Below are 20,672 nucleotides of genomic sequence, written 5' to 3' on the forward strand. Positions count from 1 at the left end.
ATATGGTGATATAGGCCCTCCTAAGTACCGATATCCCGATGATGGCCCGGCCGAACATTAGAACACTTTTACTTGTTATACCCACCACCGTAGGATAGGGGGTATATTCATTTAGTCATTCCGTTTGCAACACATCGAAATATTAATTTCCGACCCTACAAAGTATACATATTTCGGATCGTCGTAAATTCTAAGACGATTTAACGATGTCCGTGTGTCTGTCCGTCCGTCTATTGTAATCACCCTACAGCCTTCAAAAATTGAGATATTGATCTGAAATTTGGCACAGATAGGTCTCTTTGATACACGCCGGTTAAGTTCTTGAACGGGCCAAATCGGAGCATATTTGGATCGGAGCATAGCTGCTATATTGACCGATTTTCCGATAATGGGTTTAATGCCCATAAAAACTTAATTGTTCATCCGATTTCGCTGAAATTGTAAACAGTGAGTGGCTCAGATCGGACTATATTTAGATATAGCTTCCATATAGACCGATCTCCCGATAAAGGGTCTGAGGCCCATAAAAGCTTTATTTTTTAACCGATTTCGCTGAAATTTGAAACAGTGAGTAGTTTTAGGCCTCCCGATATCTGACCCAAATATAGTTCAGATCGGCTTATATTTAGATATAGCTGCCATATAGACCGATCTGCCGATAAAGGGGCTGAAGCCCATAAAAGCTTTATTTATTGCCCAATTTCGCTGGGATCTGAAGCAATGGGTTATTTTAAGCTTCCCGACATCTGACCTAAGTTTGGTTTAGGTTGGACTATATTTAGGTATAGCTGCCATATAGACCGATCTCCCGATAAAGGGTCTGAAGCCCATAAAAGCCCTGTTTATTATCCGATTTTGCTGAAATTTGAAACAGTTGGTAGTTTTAGGTCTCCAGACATCCACCCTTGATATGGTTTGGATCGGACTATATTTAGATATACAATAGCTGCCATATAGACCGATCTGCCGATAAAGGGTCTGAAGCCCATAAAAGCATTATTTTTTATCCAATTTCATTGAAATATGAAACAATGAGTAATTTTAGACCACCGCCATCCGACACAAATATGGTAAAAATAGGACTGTATTTAGATATAGGTGTCATATAGAACGATATGCCGGTAAGGGTCTGAAACTCATAAAAGCTCTATTTATTACCCGATTTTGTTGAAATTTGAAATACAAAATTCAACAGTGACTTGAGTGCATTAGTTATCCAATTTTCATCAGATTGTGATGAAATTGGGTTTACATATATACCCGAGGTGATGGGTATCCAAAGTTCGGCCCGGCCGAACTTAATGCCTTTTTACTTTCAAGCTAGGCGCATGAAATTTTGCACAAGTACTTCCTATCAGGGAAGGTCGGTTGGGGTTGTTAATGGGCAATATTGGTCCATGACTTGATATAGCTGGCATATAAACCGATCTCGGGTCTTGACTTTTTGAGCCTCTAGAGAGCTCAATTATTATCTAAATTGGCTTATCCGATTTTGTATGAAGTGTATTGTTATGACTTCCAACAACTATGTCAAGTGGTTTTCCCCTCCTTATGCTGGCGACATTTGTGAGGTACTATGCCATGTAAACTTCTCTCCAAAGAGGTGTCGCATTGCGGCACGCCGTTCGGACTCGGCTATAAAAAGGATGCCCCATATCATTAATCGGACTGCACTCATGGATAAGTGAGAAGTTCATGGGCAAACTTCTTAGTTATCAATGAGTGCCGTGGAATGTTCATGGGCAAAATTTGCAGAGAGCTCAATTATTATCCGATTTGGCAAAAATTTGTCATGAAATCTCTTGTTTTCGCTTCCAAAAACTGTATGGTAGAAATCGGTTCATAAACTGATATAACTGCCATATGTAATGTTCTCCCGATTGTACTTCTTGAGCCTATAGAGTGCGCATTTTTTTCGATGCTTATTTGATTTGGCATATTGCGCAATGACTTTTACTAAGGTCTCCAACATCCAAACCAAGTATGGTCCGAAACGGTCCATAACATGATATGGCTCCTATAGCATGGCAATTCTTATCCATTGTCCTTTGTTTGCCTATAAAGAGATGCGGGCTAAGAAACTTAAAAATGCAATCCATGTTGGAGGATATATTGGATTCGGCCTGGCCGAAATTGGAACACTTTTACTTGTTTTTCTCTTATAATATTTTCCCTTTTCAGATTGCCTTGATTGTGGACGATGAAGACACCTTTGTGCAATTCATTTATCCTTCGGGCGGCCTTAACTGGTTGCAGGGAGAAAATGGTCCTTTGGGCTTGCCCGATATTCGGGCTCAAGCTGGTTTTGTAGCAGAAGATGGCCGATCCTTTGATCTCGAAGGTTCGGGTACTGAGAATGTGAGTTGCCCACCAGTCAAAGACATGCTTTCTAAAATCTAATCAAAAAAATTTCCATACAGGCTCGTTTTCTTGCCGACAAGTCCAATGTTGGCATTGCTGGTGTTTGGCTTTATCGTGTTGGTCCCCTTGATTATGAAGAAAATGTGAAAGGACCCACCAATGAGGAGACTTTTACTGAATCCCCCACCGTCTCGCAAACCTGCTCGGAGGCTGGACATAGGGTTTGCAATAAAAATGCCGTTTGTGTTGATAAGTTCGAAGGCTATTGCTGCGTGTGCAATTCAGGATTCTATGGCAACGGTGCTGTCTGCATTAAGGATGATTTGCCTGTTCGTGTTACAGGTTCGCTCATGGGTGAAATCAATGGAGAGACCATCAACGATGGCTCTAAATTACAGTCTTATGTGGTGACTGCCGAAGGTCGCAGTTATACCGCAGTCACTCCCATAACCACCGAATTGGGCTCGAACTTACGCTTGGCCTTGCCCTTGGTTACCTCTATTGGTTGGTTGTTTGCCAAGCCTTTGAATAACACACAAAACGGTTATCAACTGACCGGAGGTGAATTTGTCCATACCTCCAAAATGAGTTTTGAAACTGGCGAGGTTTTGCTCATCAATCAAACGTATGAGGGCCTCAACTACTGGGATCAGTTGTCCTTGAAAATCGAATTACATGGTCAAGTGCCTGCCATTAAACCCTCGCTTAAGTTACACATGGCCGAGTATACCGAGGAGTATGAATTTGTCTCTGAAAATGAATTGCATTCCCTACAAGCCCACACCGTGGAGATACCCGAAGAAAATCGAGTGTTAAACTTCCAATTGGAGCAGAACATCAATTTCGAGCGTTGTTGGGTGAATGAGCATAGCAAATATGAGATTGTTGGCACCACCTATTTGCAAAAGATCTCCAAGATTATGTTGGACTTCTTTGAGAGGGATCAGGCCTTGCGTACCAGTATTTTGACAGTGGCTGGTGTAAGTGCTGCCTCGAATGCCTGCACCGATGGCACTGCTGTGTGTGGTGAAAACATGGTCTGCATACCCTATGATGACACCTACCGTTGTGATTGCATTCATGGCTATGGACCTCAGGTAACCGAGACAGGCGCTGAGATCTGTGTGGATATTGATGAGTGTGCCTTGGGCACTCATGTCTGTGATGATAATGCCCTGTGCACCAATAATGAGGGTGGTTTCAACTGTGTCTGCTTTGATGGCTATCAGGGTAATGGTTATCGTTGCTTGATCAATGGCACAGTGGCAGATAATATTGAAGCTCCTATGGGTGGTGGTGGTCATAATATTGGAACACCTGTATATGTAATGCCAGGCGAAGAACATACCGACGAAAGGGAGCAGACCACCGGCCAGGAGCACTATATGCCACCCATGCAATATCCCTCTACCACACCGATGAGTTCGTATAATCCTTATAATGCGGATGATTGTTTCGTAAGTATTCTTGATGGCGAATGCGTACACTAGGAACAGTGGGATGTTGTTAACAAAAACCTGGGTTATTGAGGTAGAAAAAAAAAATAAAAAAAAAAATAAAAATAAAATGGAATAAAATAAAATAAAATAAAATGAAATAAAATAAAATAAAATAAAATAAAATAAAATAAAATAAAATAAAATAAAATAAAATAAAATAAAATAAAATAAAATAAAATAAAATAAAATAAAATAAATTAAAATAAAATAAAATAAAATAAAATAAAATAAAATAAAATAAAATAAAATAAAATAAAATAAAATAAAATAAAATAAAATAAAATAAAATAAAATAAAATAAAATAAAATTAAATAAAATAAAATAAAATAAAATAAAATAAAATAAAATAAAATAAAATAAAATAAAATAAAATAAAATAAAATAAAATAAAATAAAATAAAATAAAATAAAATAAAATAAAATAAAATAAAATAAAATAAAATAAAATAAAATAAAATAAAATAAAATAAAATAAAATAAAATAAAATAAAATAAAATAAAATAAAATAAAATAACATAAAATAAAATAAAATAAAATAAAATAAAATAAAATAAAATAAAATAAAATAAAATAAAATAAAATAAAATTAAATTAAATATAATAAAATATAATAAAATAAAATAAAATAAATTAAATTAAAATAAAATAAAATAAAATAAAATAAAATAAAATAAAATAAAACAAAATAAAATAAAATAAAATAAAATAAAATAAAATAAAATAAAATAAAATAAAATAAAATAAAATAAAATAAAATAAAATAAAATAAAATAAAATAAAATAAAATAAAATAAAATAAAATAAAATAAAATAAAATAAAATAAAATAAAATAAAATAAAATAAAATAAAATAAAATAAAATAAAATAAAATAAAATAAAATAAAATAAAATAAAATAAAATAAAATAAAATAAAATAAAATAAAATAAAATAAAATAAAATAAAATAAAATAAAATAAAATAAAATAAAATAAAATAAAATAAAATAAAATAAAATAAAATAAAATAAAATGAAATGACACGAAATGACATGAAATGGCATGAAATGACATGAAATGAAGTGAAATGAAATGAAATGAAGTGAAATGAAATGAAGTGAAATAGAATGAAATGAAATGGAATGAAATGAAATGAAATGGAATGAAATGAAATGAAATGAAATGAAATGAAGTGAAGTGAAGTGAAGTGAAATGAAATGAAATGAAATGAAATGAAATGAAATGAAATGAAATGAAATGGAATGAAATGGAATGAAATGACATGAAATGAAGTGAAATTAAATGAAATGGAATGAAATGAAATGGAATGGAATGAAATGGAATGGAATGTAATGAAATTAAATGAAATGAAATTAGAAAACAATAACAAAATTAAGTTAATTAAAAATGTAAATAAAATTAAAAAAAATATTAATAAAATCATTAGAAAACGGCACCGCAAGAATATCAGGTGGCTTTGCCTTTTCCTATTGTTTAGGATTCCTTCAATCCATTTCTAACAGTGATCGTTTTTCCCCCTTTTTAGCACTGTTCCCCCTACGCCGATTGTTGGGAAGGCAAATGTGTGTGTCGTGAAGGATTTAATGGTGATGGTTTCTATTGTGCCAGCAATTGTGCCTTGGATGAGGTTTGGGAAGATGGCAAATGTGTAAAACTGTCCTATGAGGAGCCTGACATTGAGCCACGTTGCAATTTCTTTGGCGACTGTGTATGTGATGATGGTTATGAGTTGATGAGTGATGTCCAAATGTGTCGTTGGGTGGGTCATTTCAATGGTGAATCAAAGACTGATGATTTTGGTGAGTTTGAGAAGACAAATGACAGTGAAGAATTATGAAATCATTATCCTTATCTTTGTAATTCTATGGTAGTTCCTTGCGATGTTGAATTCAATTGCCATGTCAACGCCACCTGTGAATGGTTCCCCATGGAGTTGAGACATGTTTGCACCTGTAAGTCAGGCTACTATGGTGATGGTTATAATTGTGCTGTTATTGATGAATCCTGTGCTGTGGTAAGAAGAGAGGGTTAAGATTAGTAATAAAAAAATTTTATTAAAAAAAAAATTTAAAAAATTAAAAAAGTGATAAAATTAAAAACTTAAATTTTGAGTTTATAATTTTTTATTATGTTTTTTTTTTTGGAATTTTTTTATATATTTTTGTCTTTAATAATTTTTTCAATTTTTTCGTTTATTTTAGAAACCCGAAATCTGTGATCCCCAAGCCGAATGCAATTACAATGATGCCCTGGGTCGTTCTCAGTGCCAGTGTAAACGCGGCTATGAGGGTGATGGTTTCCGTTGTGCCTTGGCCCCCGAATGTGTGGAGGATTTGGATTGTGGCCAAAATGCTTTCTGTGATCATGATGTTTGCCAATGCTTGCAGGGCTATGAACGTGATATGTCCGATATGTGCGTATTGGCTGGCAGCTGCGGGGCCGTTTTCTGCGGAGCCAATGCCATTTGTAAATTTGACCATGATCAGGGAGTTAAATACTGTGATTGCATGGATGGCTATGAGGGTGACGCTTCCATTGGTTGCAAGAGCAAACCAATGCCTTGCAATGTTCAGTATAATTGTGGCGTCCATGCCAGCTGTGAGCCCACTGAGTGAGTAGCAAGATGAAATGGGATGGAGAGAAGAATTTGAAGTTTTTTTTTATGATTTTCCAGAGATCCTGCCTATTATGAGTGCCAGTGCCATGCTGGCTTTAATGGTGATGGCTATGTTTGTATTGAGGATCAGAATTGTTTGAATACCCCACAACTGTGTGACATGAATGCCCAGTGTTTGTCCACCAACAATGGCTTGGTGTGTGTGTGCAATAAGGGTAAGCTTTAAAAAAGTTGTATAGGGCTGCGCTGACTTCTTCGAAGGTCTAATTATAGTCCCCCGGGCTTCTATGGTTAAATATTTGGAGAAGATATCTTTATCAAGAAGACTTTTTTTGCAAATTTTTCCCATTCCTTCATGAGATGTTAGGTTAGGTTAGGTAAGAGTGGCAGTCCTTTACAGACTCACTTAGACAATTTTAAGTCCATTGTGATACCACAGTAGCGACAGACCAAGGCTTCTGGCGGGAATTGAACCCACGACCCCTGCACTGGTAATCCAAACACTCTACCAACTCGGCTAACATGATGGAATGTTAGCCTTTTCTTATTTTTTTAACCAATTTTTGATTGGTAAAAACATTTTTTAATACTTTTTCTTTACCTTTAGGCTTCTATGGCAATGGCTCGTTGTGCATGGAACGTAAGCAACATGATTCCGGTTTCTTGTTGGTCTCCCAGGGTGTTGTCATTGTGCGCGTTCCTTTGAATGGTAAAAATGTGCGACCCATATCAGTAGCCTCCATGGCCATTGGTTTGGATAAAGACTGTGTGGAAGGTCGCATCTATTGGGGTGATATCTCAACCAAGAAGATAATCAGTGCCAAATACGATGGCAGCGATGTAAAGACCTTCATTTCCGAAGGTAGGTGTGATTATAGTTGCTGTGTGAAGCTTTTAGAAGATTCCATGTTGTTTCATTTCTTTCAGATGTGGAATCACCTGAAGGCATTGCCATTGATGCCATATCGAGACGCATCTACTGGACTGACTCGGTAAAGGATACCATAGAGGTGGCCAGCTTGGATGATCCTAGCCTAAGGTCGATTTTGGTTAGCAAGAATTTGGTAAATCCTAGAGGCATTGCTGTGGATCCCTACAGAGAGTAAGTGGATTAAGGGATTTCTTGTTCAAAGCAAAGCAACTTGAGATATGTTTTTTTTTTTTTGTAATTTCAGAAAATTATACTGGTCCGATTGGAATCGCGAATCTCCCAAAATTGAAATGTCCGATTTGGATGGTACCGGTCGTGAAATGTTGATGGACAAACAAGGCGTTACTTTGCCCAACTCTTTGGTGGTCTTGGAACGCTCTGGTGAACTTTGCTTTGCTGATGCCGGCACCAAGAAAGTCGAGTGCATTGATCCCTATTCCAAAAAGTTGCGCACCATTTCCAACGAACTGAGCTATCCATTTGGTTTGGTGTTTACCCAGGATCAATTCTATTGGACCGATTGGACCACGTAAGAATTTGTTTAAGTTCATGTAAAATGAATGCTAAGAATAATAGGGTGGATCACAGAAATGTTTCGAATTCGTTTGATGGGTCATATCTAGAGTCCGGAATTTTATGCAAAATCGCAATAATTCCATCGAATATTTTGCAAATATGGTAATATTTTGTAATAAAATTTACCTTTTCGAAGTTTATGTTTACAAAATTAAATTATATTGCCCTATACCTAAGCAAAATTTCTTATAATACATAGCAAAATTTCGATTTTGCATAAAAATTCGGACTCTAATCATATCTAAACTCATTTCGTATGCATTATGAACTTCCTAGACTACAAATTATACAGGGTATAATTGCTATCCCGCATTCGGCACGGTATAGCTGTATGCACCACATAAGCTGGAACTTTGAGGTCCGATCTGTGTGGTGTTCTTTGTTGTCACGAGAAGCTTAGCTGCGAGCTACCGGGCGCATCCACAGGTTGCGGATAGTGGAATGCTGCATACGGAGTAGCATTAACGGCAGTCGCGGACAATCAGGGGTATCGAACCGAGGGTCTCAATGAAAGGTCGGGTGACACCGTCTCTTGCTCAAATACTGAGTGCCTATGATGCTCGATATGACAAGCCGAGTTATTGTCGCCTTTAAATAACCAATGGCGATTTGGACCGGAACGAGCTTTCTCACCTATAGGAGCTTGGCGAGGATCGCCACCTCCACATGAAAATATGGTTACCATAACAACAACAGGGTAGCTGTCACTTAGTATTACTAACCAAAAGACCACCTTTTTTATGTGAAAATATTTTTTTTAATGATTCAAGTGACAAAAATGTGTAGAAGTTATCTAAAATTTAGAATACATTCACTTTTGCTCGATATGACCACAAGTTTGGCTGAGTATTCCTCTGAGTTGGTCAAAAAAGGGGTTGCAGCTGCATGAACGTAATCTGCCGGAATCTTAGCCCAATCCCGTAAAACTTGTTATGCCCACCATCATAAGATAGAAATTTTGAACTCGTGTCAAGTAGGGGCCAAATCTGTCTATAACCTGATGTAGATCCATACAAACCTATCTCTCGATTTGAGCTCTCAAGCCCATGAAACCACGATACGATGCAATTTGGCTGGCATTGCAGTGATCTGTTATGACTTCCAGTATCCATGATAAATTTTGACCAAATCGGTTATAGTCTGATATAGCTTCCATATAAACCAATCTCTGAACTAGCCTTCTACAGCAACGTGAAGCTTCAATTTTTGCCTGGATTGGCTGAATTTTGTAACGTAGCGTAAAATTATGGCCTTCAACTAAGTTCATTCTGTATACATTTTTGGCGGAATCCATGGTGGTGGCTCCACCGGATTTCCATCTGGTGAATTGTACAGCCCTGCGTGGGCGAAGTGTAATGGGGAACAAGGTTTTTTAGGCATTCGTGGTTTAAATGTTTTATGTGACGGTGCCGAGTCTTGTTGTTGTTGTTGTTGTACCAGTGTGTTATACACTGAGGCGGCAGCCCTTGCCAATTAGGAACTCCATCGGGTTAATCCGGTACGTACAACCGGCTGCCATGGGATTGCCGAGTCTTGTTGATGCGTCATGGTCCAAATCCGAAATGCTTGCCACCCACGGCTCCAAAGTAGCTTCCAAATTGTTTTCCTGATAATGAGCCGCATTATCATTGATGCCAGACTCGATAAAAACTATCGGATAGCGGTCATCGGCGGTCACAGCGGCACATACGATCACTTGAGATGGAAAATTACTTCGGGTGGCCTTTATAGGCTGAAATTCTCTTTTGTGCGAGCGGTTAATTTTGGTAGATTACGATTTGCTCAATTTGGAATTTTTTATTGTCAGAGAGCTCGATCTTCAGAAATTCACCACACTTGTGCAAGCGCTCCGTTGGTCTTTCGAGTCTAACTTTTTATACCCACCACCGAAGGATGGGGGTATATTCATTTTGTCATTACGTTTGCAATACATCGAAATATCCATTTCCGACCCTAGAAGATATATGTATTCTTGATCAGCGTAAAAATCTAAGACGATCTAGACATGTCCGTCCATCTGTCCGTCTGTCTGTTGAAATCACGATTCGGTCTTCAAAAATAGAGATATTGAGCTGAAACTTTGCACAAATTTTTTTTTTGTCCCTAAGCAGGGTAAGTTCGAAGATGGGCTATATCGGACTATATCTTGATATAGCCCCCATATAGACCGATCCGCCGATTTAGGGTCGTAGGGCAATAAAAGCCATATTTATTATCCGATTTTGCTGAAATTTGGAACAGTGAGTTGTGTTAGGCCCTTCGACATCCTTCATCAATTTGGATCGAATCGGTCCAGATTTGGATAGAGCTGCCATATAGACCGATCCTCCGATTTAGGGTCTTAGGCCCATAAAAGCCACATTTATTATCCGATTTTACTGAAATTTGGGACAGTGAGTTGTGTAAGGCCCTTCGACACCCTTCTTCAATTTTTCGCAGATCGGTCCAGATTTGCATATAGCTGCAATATAGACCGATCCGCCGATTTAAGGTTTTGGGCCCATAAAAGGCGTTTTGATTATCCGATTTTGCCAAAATTTGGGACAGGGAGTTGTGTTAGCCCATCCGACATACTTCTTTAATTTGGTCCAGATCGGTTCAGATTTGAATATAGCTGCCGTATAGACCGATCTCTCGATTTAAGGTTTTGGGCACATAAAAGGCGCATTTATTGTCCGATGTCGCCGTAATTTGGGACAGTGAGTTGTGCTAGGACCTTCGGCATCCTTCTTCAATTTGGCTCAGATCGGTCCAGATTTGGATATAGCTGCCATATAGACCAATCTCTCGATTTAAGATCTTGCGCCCACAAAAGGCGCATTTATTGTCCGATTTCGCTGAAATTTGACACAGTGAGTTGTGTTAGGCTCTTCGAAATTTTTCTCCAACTTGGACCAAATCGGTTCAGATTTGGATGTAGCTGACGTATAGGCCGATATCTCGGTTTAAAGTCTTCGTCCCATAAAGGCGCATTTATAATCCGATTTCATTGAAATTTGACACAGTGACTGATGTTAGGCTTTTCTACATCCGTGTCGAATATGGTTTAGATCGGTTTTTTTTAGATATAGCTACTAGAAAGACCAATATTTTGTTTTACACAATTGTACAATGACAAATAATTTTTAGTATTTGGTCCAAATCGGAACATATTGGGTTGCCCAAAAAGTAATTGCGGATTTTTTAAAAGAAAGTAAATGCATTTTTAATAAAACTTAGAATGAACTTTAATCAAATATACTTTTTTACACTTTTTTTCTAAAGCAAGCTAAAAGTAACAGCTGATAACTGACAGAAGAAAGAATGCAATTAGAGAGTCACAAGCTGTGAATAAATTTGTCAACGCCGACTATATGAAAAATCCGCAATTACTTTTTGGGCAACCCAATATTTCAATATAGCTGCCATGGGGCGCAAGGTATGCATTTTTCACCGGATTTTGACGAAGGGAGGGGTGATGGGTATCAAAAGCTCGACCCGGCCCAACTTAACGCGCTTTTTACATGTTTTTGCTTAGGTAGTATAAGATCATGTACCTTTTGGAACCGGTAAGCCTTTATCTTGAGCAAGTTTTTCATTTTTTGTTGCCACTACGATATGGATCCTTCAATTGGAGCCTTCACTTATCAAACCATTGCAGGTGTGATTGCAGTTTTCTTACCACCACCATGGCGTTTGGCAACATTACCAGTATTATAAACATTTGTGGTACGATTAACATACATTTCGTTCACTTTGGGCTGTTTGAGTTCACCTACAATAGTCATTTGTAGTTTTCCAGCCAAAAAAGTGTAACACTACGTGTCAGCTACACCGTACTAAAGCCGTTACCTTTACTCTATTTCATGGATGTACTATTGTTCTTATCTTTCGTTTTGCTTCTACTATTGGGTTGCCCAAAAAGTAATTGCGGATTTTTTAAAAGAAAGTAAATGCATTTTTAAAAAAACTTAGAATGAACTTTAATCAAATATACTTTTTTACACTTTTTTTCTAAAGCAAGCTAAAAGTAACAGCTGATAACTGACAGAAGAAAGAATGCAATTACAGAGTCACAAGCTGTGAAAAAATTTGTCAACGCCGACTATATGAAAAATCCGCAATTACTTTTTGGGCAACCCAATATTTTTTTACCCTCCACCAAAGGATGGGGGTATACTAATCTAGACATTCCGATTGTAACACCTTGAAATATTCGTCTTAGACCACATAAAGTATTTATATATTCTTGATCTTCATGACATTCTATGTCGATCTAGCCATATCCGTCCATCTGTCTGTCGAAAGCACGCCAACTTTCGAAGGAATACAGCTAGGTTCTTGAAATTTTGCTCAAATACTTCCTTCCTTCTTTCTTTACAGCAAAAAACTCGAAAGCGTTGACAACATGGGCCTACGTCAACAGAGCATGCAAATTCCCTTCTTTGGCAGCCATAAAATGTATGCCATGACTTCGGTGGAGGACACCTGCTCACAAATGGACAGTCCCTGTCAAATCAATAATGGCGGCTGTTCGGATTCTCGCCTCTGCCTGGTCAATCGCAAGGCCCCATCGGGTAAGAGCTGTAAGTGCACAGCTCTCTCAAAGTTGTGCAATGTTCCCAATCCCTTCAACAACATGTAAAAGTACTTAAGTGAGAATTCATTGAAGAGTGAAGGAAGCATATACAGGACCGAAGTCAAGTCAAGTTTAATTCATTCGTAATTTATGTGTAAAACATAATTTGTTAAAAGAAATTCATTTGTAATTGTATTTTATTATTTTAATTCTATGGATTTTATTCCGCACTTACCAAAGAGAGAAACTACGATCATTAAAAAAAAAACATATTGGTGACAAAATTTGATAAATTGTGCCATATCATCAACTTTTTTACTGCAATAATAAATTAAATAATTTAAATAAAACTAGAGAAGAATTGATTTATTTGGAAGGTGATTGGATACGAAAGGGAGTTTTCGTAAGGGATTGGATACGAAAGGGAGTTTGTTGTATACTGAGGCAGTAACTCATGCCGCTGAAGGACTTCATCGGGTCGAAGAAGCCTTTCGGCTTGATGCAGTTCGAGTTAAAGGCGTGGGTGACGAACGCGCATTTAACACTGTAGAACGGCGAGATGAACAGTAGGACGACGAAAACCTATGGGGAGGTCCATATCGTGAGAAGATAAGAGTATTACTGAAAGGGAGGGGAAGGAGATCTGTATAGCATTGGGTAACATAATGGGACACATAGGACTAAGAGCTCACTTATATTGGGTTGCCCAAAAAGTAATTGCGGATTTTTCATATAGTCGGCGTTGACAAATTTTTTCACAGCTTGTGACTTTGTAATTGCATTCTTTCTTCTCTCAGTTATCAGCTGTTACTTTTAGCTTGCTTTAGAAAAAAATGTAAAAAAAGTATATTTGATTAAAGTTCATTCTAAGTTTTATTAAAAATTCATTTACTTTTTTTTTTAAAATCCGCAATTACTTTTTGGGCAACCCATTATTAAATAGGTGGGCAAATGAAAGCATGTGGGGAAGATGATGATACGTTGGAGCATTTCGTATGTCGTTGCCCGACTTTCAAAGCTTACAAACCTTGGCACTTATGTGGAGACACAATACCAGATATGAACCCACTTAAGGGCATGGTATGGAAAGCAATTAGGGATTTTGTAAGAAGCTTGGAGTTCCTAACTTAGATTTTTTTAAGCTGCTTTTAATATTTAGAGCGCACAACAAGGCGATTGCTGCCCAAATTGTATGTCCATAATGGCAAAATTCGCACCCTCTTCCCATCCTAACCTAATAGTTGCAGGATGGCAATTTTGCGGGATTCTACGAAATGTTACGAAAATTTACCTCTGGTTGCTGGGGTGGAGCTCACTTTTGGCAAGGTTCGCCATAGATATTTTTTAATCGCACCACCATAGGATAGGGGGTATATACATATAATCATTCTGTTTGCAACACATCGAAATATCAATTTCCGACCCTATAAAGTATATATATTTCGGATCGTCGTGAAATTCCAAGACAATTGAATAATGTCCGTCTGTCTGTCCGTCCTTCCGTCTATTGTTATCACTCTACAGCCTTCAAAAAATGAGATATTGAGCTGAATTTTGCCGCAGATACGACTTTTTGATGCCCGCAGGTTAAGTTAATGAACGGGCGAAATCGGGCTATATTTAGATATAGCTGTTATATAGACCGATCTGTCGATTAAGGGTATGAAGGCCATAAAAGCTTTATTGATTACCTGATTTCGCCGAAATTTGAAACAATGAATATTTTCAAGCCTCCTGACATATGACCCAAATATGATTTAGATCGGGTTATATTAAGATATAGCTGTTATATAGACCGATCTGCCGATAAAAGGTATAAAGCCCATATAAGCATTACTTATTACCCGATTTCGCTGAAGATTGAAACAGTAAGTTATTTTAAACCTCTCGACATCCGACCTGAATACGGTTCGGATCGGACTATATTTAGATATAGTTGCCATATACGCCGATCTGCCGATTAAGGGTCTGGAACCCATAAAAGCTGCACTTATTACCCGATTTCGCTGAAGTTTAAAAAGCAGAGAGTTGCCTTAAACCTCCCGACATCTGACCCAAACATGGTTTAGATCGGGCTATATTTAGATATAGCTGCTATATAGACTGATCTGCCGATAAATGGTCTGAAGCCCATAAAAGCTTTATTTTTTATCCGATTTTGCTGAAATTTGAAACAGCGAGTTATTTAAGGCTTTCCGACATCCGACCTATATATGGTTCAGAACGGGCTATATTTGGATATAGCTGCCTTATAGACCGATCTGCCGATAAAGGGTCTAAAGTCCATAAAGGTTTTATTTATTACCCGATTTCGCTGAAATTTGAAACTGTGAGTTGTTTTAAGCCTCCCGATATCCAACCTATTGGGTTGCCCAAAAAGTAATTGCGGATTTTTCATATAGTTGGCGTTGACAAATTTTTTCACAGCTTGTGACTCTGTAATTGCATTCTTTCTTCTGTCGGTTATCAGCTGTTACTTTTAGCTTGCTTTAGAAAAAAAGTGTAAAAAAGTATATTTGATTAAAGTTCATTCTAAGTTTTATTAAAAATGCATTTACTTTCTTTTAAAAAATCCGCAATTACTTTTTGGGCAACCCAATACTAATTTCGTTAATCCGTTTGTAACTCCTCGAAATATGCGTCTGAGATCTCATAAAGTATATATATATTCTCGATCGTCATGTCATTTTAAGTCGATCCAGCCTTGTCCGTCCATTGGTCCGTCCGTCTGTCTGTCGAAAGCACGCTAACTTTCGAAAGAGTAAAGCTAGCCGTTTAAAATTTTGCACAAATAAGTTTTTTATTTGTGTAGGTCGATTGGGATTGTGAATGGGCCAAATCGGTACATGTTTTGATATAGCTGCCATACAAACCGATCTAGGGTCTTGACTTCTTGAGCCTCTAAAGGACGCAATTCTCATCCGATGTGACTGAAATTTTGCACGTGGTGTTTTGGTATCACTTCCAACAACTGCGCTAAGTATGGTTCAAATCGGTCCATAACCTTATATAGCTGCCTTATAAACCGATCTTGGGTCTTGACTTCTTGCGTCTCTACAGGGCGCAGTTCTCGTCCGATTTGACTGAAATTTAGCATAAGGTGTTTTGTAATGACTTCCAATAACTGTGTTAAGTATGGTGCAAATCGGTTCATAATCTGTCAGGGTCTAGACTTCTTGAGCCAATAGAGCGCGCAAGTCTCATCCGATTTGACTGAAATTTTGCATAAAGTTGTTTGCTATGGCTTTCAACAACTGTGCTCAGTATGGCTCAAATCGGTCCATAAGCTGCTATAGCTGCCATATAAACCGATCTTGGATCTTAACTTCTTAAGCCTCTAGAGGGCGCAATTCTCATCGCGCTAAGTATGGTTCAAATCGGTCCATGTTTTGATATACCTGCCATATAAACCGATCTTGGATCACCTTGGGTTTTGACTTATTGAGCCTCTAAAGGACGCAACTCTCATCCGATGTGACTGATATTTTGCAGTTAGAGTTTTGGTATCATTTCCAACAACTGCGTTAAGTATGATTCAAATCGGTTCATAACCTGATATAGCTGGCATATAAACCGATCTCGGATCATCTTGGGTTTTGACTTCTTGAGTCTCTAGAGGGCGCAATTCTTGTCCGAATTGACTGAAATTTTGCATAAAGTTGTTTGCTATGGCTTTCAACAACTGTGCTCAGTATGGCTCAAATCGGTCCATAAGCTGCTATAGCTGCCATATAAACCGATCTTGGATCTTGACTTCTTAAGCCTCTAGAGGGCGCAATTCTCATCGCGCTAAGTATGGTTCAAATCGGTCCATGTTTTGATATAGCTTCCATATAAACCGATCTTGGATCATCTTGGGTTTTGACTTATTGAGCCTCTAAAGGACGCAACTCTCATCCGATGTGACTGATATTTTGCAGTTAGAGTTTTGGTATCATTTCCAACAACTGCGTTAAGTGTGATTTAAATTGATTCATAATCTGGTATAGCTGTCATACAATCCGATCTTGGATCTTGACTTCTTGAGCCACTAGAGGGCGCAATTCTTATCCGATTTGGCTGAAATTTTGCATTAGGTGTTTTATTATGACTTCCAACAACTGTGCTGAGTATGGTCAAAATCGATTCATAACCTGATACGGCTGCCACATAAACCGATCTTGGGTCTTGACTTCTTGAGCCTCTAGAGGGCGCAATTCTCATCCGATTTGGCAGAAATTTTATACAACGGCTTCTCTCATGACATTCGACATACGTGTGTTATACAGGGTGGCTGATGAATATTGCTACAATGATGAATATTGCTACATTTTTTTTTCGGTGTATGGAATACATTTTTCTTTTATTCATGTTAAATTAAATTATTAAATTAATTATTAAATTATTATTAATTAAATTAATTAATTAATTAATTAAATTAATTATTAAATTATTATTATTAAATAGAAAAAAAGTTATTACATTTTTTTTTGGTAGCGGCTTTCATCAGCCACCCTGTATGGTCTGAATCGATCAATAGCTTGATACAGCTCCCATATCAACCTATCTCCCGATTTTGCTTTTTGTTTTACTAAAATTAAACCTAAACCTCCTTACCTTCAATTGACTGTAATTGAAACTTTGATTACTATAATTTTTTTTATTGAACAAATTCATTTTATTTATTTTCTTTTTTACATTCTTACAATTGAAGAATTCTATTTATATATTATTTTTGTATTTCAATCTTCTTCGGCGTCGTTTTGTATAACTACTTTTTTTTTGGTTTTTTTCTTAGTTTTTTTTTTTAGATAATTTCGTTTTTGTAGTGTTATATCTTAGTGATGATTCTTTGTTTTATTAGTACATGAGTTATTTGGTTTTTTTTATGGAATATAAATGAGGTTGAGTTGATGTGAAAAAATTTTGATTTTTAAAAGTAGTGGTAATGAAAAAAACCTTTTAATTATTATAATAATTAAAATTTTCCATTTTTTTATGAAATGCCAGCAAAATAGCAAATTTGAAAAAATATGGTAGTTTTAACCGAGAGGAGTGATAACACTGCTTATGTAAAAGTTATTTTTTGAAAATTGAAATGCCAAAAATTCAAAAATTTAAATGGTAACAAACTGGAATTTTAAATCGCCGATTAAAAAGTAATTCCCCTAGATCTACCACATTTCACTTCTGGGAATATCTATCACTAAGTTTGCTGGGAAATTTCAAAGGTTATAACATTCAGGAATAACTTGGGGTAAGAAAATATTGGAATAGAACATTCATCAACAACATTTTTACAAAATGGATGATGAAGAAAAGAACATCAAAAGAATTTTTGTAGAAATTTTGCAGATCAGAAGCTTGATTCAGTTCTATGTAGCTTCCCCTGAAACTAGGGGAAGCCTCTCTCATAGCAAGGTCAATGTGAAGCCAAGTTTGTATGGAGCTCTTGCAACATCTATTTTAGAGAAAGCATACCTTGATGAAGTATACTGAAATGACGCCGAAGGCAATTAAGGAGTTGCAAAGTTTTATTGTCACTGGTATTATTCCTTATACGAAAATGAACCTAGACTGTGACTATTTCCAGCATATTTAGTCAATATTTCAATATTTTAAAAACTTAATATGACTGAAAAGCAACCCTTAGGGGCATAGTCCAAATAAATGGTTACACCCACAGAGTTCCTTATTTCTTTATCGAAATGATTTGAAATGTTTGTATTTTTAATGTTTTGTTTCGATTTAATGTTTCCATATGATTCTAATATTATATCCTATTTTTTAATTTTTTCTTTTTTTTTTTAATATGTATGTCCTTGAACTTTTATTTTGTTTGTGTATGTGTGTGTGTGTGATAAGTTATAAAATAAAATTGTATCTATGCTAACTTTTAAAAAGAGGGATTCTTTGCATTATGAAAGGAAAATATATCGCTTAAATTTGATACATTGTTTTCGTTTTCGTCTAATTCTCTTTCTATGGAGCTTTCTCTCACATTACTCTACAAAAGGTGCAAAAATAATTTTCTACATAGTTTAGTTAAAGGACCTTTAATTTTGTTTTTTGTTTCTTTAGGAGTTCTCTATATACAAATGTGTTTTAATGATTCCTTGTATTTTGTGTTGATTATTTGGTTTTTTGTGTGTCTAAAATATTCATATCTTTTTGAAGGTGTTTGCAGTAAAACAAGGCATTGGCATTGTATTGTTAAGCAAAAAACCGGAAAAATAAAAAGATATGGGATTAGTAAAAGCAAAACTTTATATTTAAAATATACTTCTTTTTAAGTCAAAAAAAAAATAAGAAAATTAGGATATATACATAATATGTAATTTGTATAAAATTAATAATATAAATAAAAAATTTAAAAAATAGTAATAAAATCTTTAAATTTTAGTATAAATTTTATTTAACCTAATTTTTTAGTTTATGTCCTTTCTAAAGTATTATGTATTTATTTAAAAATATTATTTTTTACCTGCTATGGGCTATATAATTTATTAATGACTAGCTGGACAGGGCCCGCTACGCTGCGCCTTTTTTAACTCTCTAATATCTACTTAGGGTGGGAACACTTCGCCCTGGATGTGGATATCGTGCTACCGTAGCCTATGTCCTCCCTTGACGCTGAACGCCTGCGTTCGAATCCGAACTTTGGACAAAATTTAAGGCGGTGGTTATCCCCTTTTAATGCTGGCGACATTCGAGGTACCATACCATGCATGGTCATGTAAAAAATTCTCCCCAAACAGGTGTAACACTGCGGCACATCGTACGGACTCGGCTATAAAAAAGGTTCCTTATCGTTGATAAACTCAACTAGAATCGGAAAGCACTCATTGATGAATGAAAAGTTTGCCCCTGCTCAGTTCCTGGTCGGCTGATATGCCCATTTGGGGGTATTTGGGGGTGAAGCGACCTCCCATTACTTGGACCTAATTTTTTATGCCATATTTGTAATCTACTGCCAGATACTTTTCATTTGAGTCCCATATTGATACGAACGTCGAATATTTCTGTTTAGAGCAGTTTTTGGGTTGGGGCGGCCCGCTTGTTACTTGGACCCAAAATTTAATATTATATTAATTTTCTAGTCTCCAATACCTTTCATTTGATACCCATATTGTGCCCATCAGTCCTCTTTTGGTTTTGTGGCGTGGCGTTTTTGGTGTATGAGGGAGGGTCAGCCACCATCCGATATCTAAACAAATTATATAACCTACGTTTCCTATTTTTGATTCTACGGAACGGAAACAAACAAAACGAGTCTCATATAGTCATGATGGGCCATATGCCCATTTGGGAGGTGGGGTGACCCCCTACACTTCGATCTGATTTTGTATGCCAGATTCGTAATCTACTCCCGAATTCATTTCATTTAAGCCCCATATTGATAGGGACGACCAATTTGTCTGTTTTTAGACATTTTGGGGTTAGGGCGACTTCCTGGGTACTTGGACCCAATTTCTAATACCATATTCGTATTCTACTCTTCAATACTTTTCATTTGATATCCATATTGTCTTGATCGGTTCACTTGTGATTTTGGGTGCTATTTTTAGGGTAACGGGGAGGGGTCTGCCCCCTTCCGATATCAACAAAGTATAAAGCATATTTCTTCTTCCTGACCATATTCGTAATCTACTCCCGAATACCTTTCATTTGAGTTCCATTTTGTCATCTATTTTAAGGGGTTTTGGTGCTGGGGCGGTCCCCCAGGTACTTGGACCCTACTTTTATTATGAAATGCGTACTCTACTCTAGAATACCTTTCATTTAAATCCCATATTGTCCTGATCGGTCCACTTTTATTTTGGGGTGGTACTTTTGGGTTAAGGGGGAGGGTCCGCTCCCTTCCTTATATAAAAAAATTATATAGCCTTTGTTTTCTTCCAGACCAACCTACACAATCTGTGAAAATTTCAAGGTAATCGGTTCCGCCGTTTTATATCAGCCCAGTCTATACGGAACAAAAAAACAAACCGACAAACAAATTGAATTTTATATATAAGAATTATTCAAAATCGGACGAAAACATATATGGGAGCTATATCTAAACCTGAACCTATAACCTATGTATTCAAAAGCAATACCGGGTGTCATAAGGGAATACTTTGTGCCAACTTTCATGCAAATCGATTAAC

General features: G+C 36.5%; 1 protein-coding gene across 1 annotated transcript in view; it reads left to right on the forward strand.

The window, feature by feature from the left end:
* The window catches only part of LOC106086505 (nidogen), a 32,267-nt gene extending 19,374 nt beyond the window's left edge, over nt 1-12,893 (forward strand). The window contains exons 3-12 of the mRNA XM_013251204.2: nt 2,182-2,358; nt 2,421-3,818; nt 5,387-5,660; nt 5,733-5,875; nt 6,063-6,472; nt 6,536-6,693; nt 7,086-7,340; nt 7,406-7,580; nt 7,654-7,938; nt 12,348-12,893. Coding sequence (XP_013106658.1) covers nt 2,182-2,358; nt 2,421-3,818; nt 5,387-5,660; nt 5,733-5,875; nt 6,063-6,472; nt 6,536-6,693; nt 7,086-7,340; nt 7,406-7,580; nt 7,654-7,938; nt 12,348-12,609 — 3,537 coding nt within the window. The 3' untranslated portion in view covers nt 12,610-12,893. The remainder of the gene's footprint in view (nt 1-2,181; nt 2,359-2,420; nt 3,819-5,386; nt 5,661-5,732; nt 5,876-6,062; nt 6,473-6,535; nt 6,694-7,085; nt 7,341-7,405; nt 7,581-7,653; nt 7,939-12,347) is intronic.
* Nucleotides 12,894-20,672: the final 7,779 nt, after the last annotated feature.

The sequence above is a fragment of the Stomoxys calcitrans genome, chromosome 5, assembly GCF_963082655.1.
Source record: "Stomoxys calcitrans chromosome 5, idStoCalc2.1, whole genome shotgun sequence".
Lineage (NCBI taxonomy): Eukaryota > Metazoa > Arthropoda > Insecta > Diptera > Muscidae > Stomoxys > Stomoxys calcitrans.